This window comes from Otolemur garnettii, unplaced genomic scaffold, assembly GCF_000181295.1.
Source record: "Otolemur garnettii isolate 467f Iridium unplaced genomic scaffold, OtoGar3 scaffold00559, whole genome shotgun sequence".
NCBI classification, from domain to species: Eukaryota; Metazoa; Chordata; class Mammalia; order Primates; family Galagidae; genus Otolemur; species Otolemur garnettii.
In genome coordinates this window covers 1-1,208 of record NW_003852954.1, presented here as the reverse complement: position 1 = coordinate 1,208, position 1,208 = coordinate 1, and the positions used below count along the sequence as shown (strand labels likewise).

Genomic DNA, 1,208 nt, shown 5'->3' with positions numbered 1-1,208 from the left:
GCAAGTCATGATAAATACTGACATTTAAAGTTGTCATTTTGACTTTGTTAATGCAGTTTTCAAGAGGTTTATACCCTAAAACTTGCTCCTCCAGAGTGTATTTCTACTTTTAATAGTGGGTATCACGGCCATATAGGGCATGGAGTTAATATAGGACATAGTTAGAAACATGACAAATAATGTTCCAGAAAACTCTGAGACACCTAGGTATGCAAAGTTGTATTGAATTATCTTCCAAGTAGAAATAAAAAGGAAAAATGGGTGCATATGAATATGTATTTATATTTATATCACATATAGGTGTCTATGTACATTCATAGCATATATACAAAAGAGTTCAATAAGAGATAAGGGTTCAATAAATAATTACCATTATGATATTATTATTATTGAAGAAATCAAAATAAAGTTTGGATACTCCTGAGAAGTCATTTAGAACAGCAGTCCCTCACCTTTTTCGCACCAGGGACAAGTTTCATGGAAGACAATTTTCCACTGAGAGGGGACTAGAGTCTGGGATTTGACAGGAGGCAGAGTTCAAGCAGTGATGTCAGTGATGGGGAATGGCTATATATAGGGATAAAGTGTAACTCACTTGATCTCTGCTCACCTCCTGCTGTGTGGCCTGGTTCCTAACAAACCAGGGATTGAAACTTTCTTAGCAGCAAGTTTCATGGAAGACAATTTTTCCATGGACTGGAGGTTGGGGCATAAATTGGTAATGCTGAATACAATCCCTAACAGGCCACAACTGGTACTGCCACAGATCTGGAATATAAATATTTAAAAGCTTCTCCTAGTAAAAAATTTCCTTATTCCATATTCTGGCTTATATTCTTGGTCAACAGCTCCAAACAACAAGACCTCAGATTCAGAGGACTGAAGTGAGCACCAACCATGTTCTGATTTATTTTGAAAAGGTAAGACTCTATGACTCTGCTAGACCTAGAAGAGCTACTAGAAGTTCTAACAAACCAAAACCCTTTCCTATAATGTTGTTCGTATATGCAGTTGAGGGAAGACACAACCGCTACAAAGGGAAATGAGGCCTGGACTGATGAACAGGCTCGATTCACCACATTTTACTATCAATACAACTGCCTCTTTTGTCCTTCTTTTTATCTGTCACTGAGTATGGTATGCACGTCACAAAATGCCACAATCCTTCCATAGGTTTTGTACAGGTGGATAGCATAACTACAGGGTTC

The 1,208-nt window shown here is 37.7% G+C and overlaps 1 protein-coding gene across 1 annotated transcript in view; it reads left to right on the top strand.

Moving 5' to 3' along the window:
* The window catches only part of LOC105888423 (pregnancy zone protein-like), a gene marked incomplete at its 3' end in the record, with an annotated part of 20,640 nt that extends 19,720 nt beyond the window's left edge, over positions 1-920 (top strand). Inside the window, exon 6 of the mRNA XM_012814022.2 lies at positions 849-920. Within this exon, the coding sequence (XP_012669476.2) occupies positions 849-920 (72 nt within the window). The remainder of the gene's footprint in view (positions 1-848) is intronic.
* Between the last annotated feature and the right edge of the window lie 288 nt (positions 921-1,208).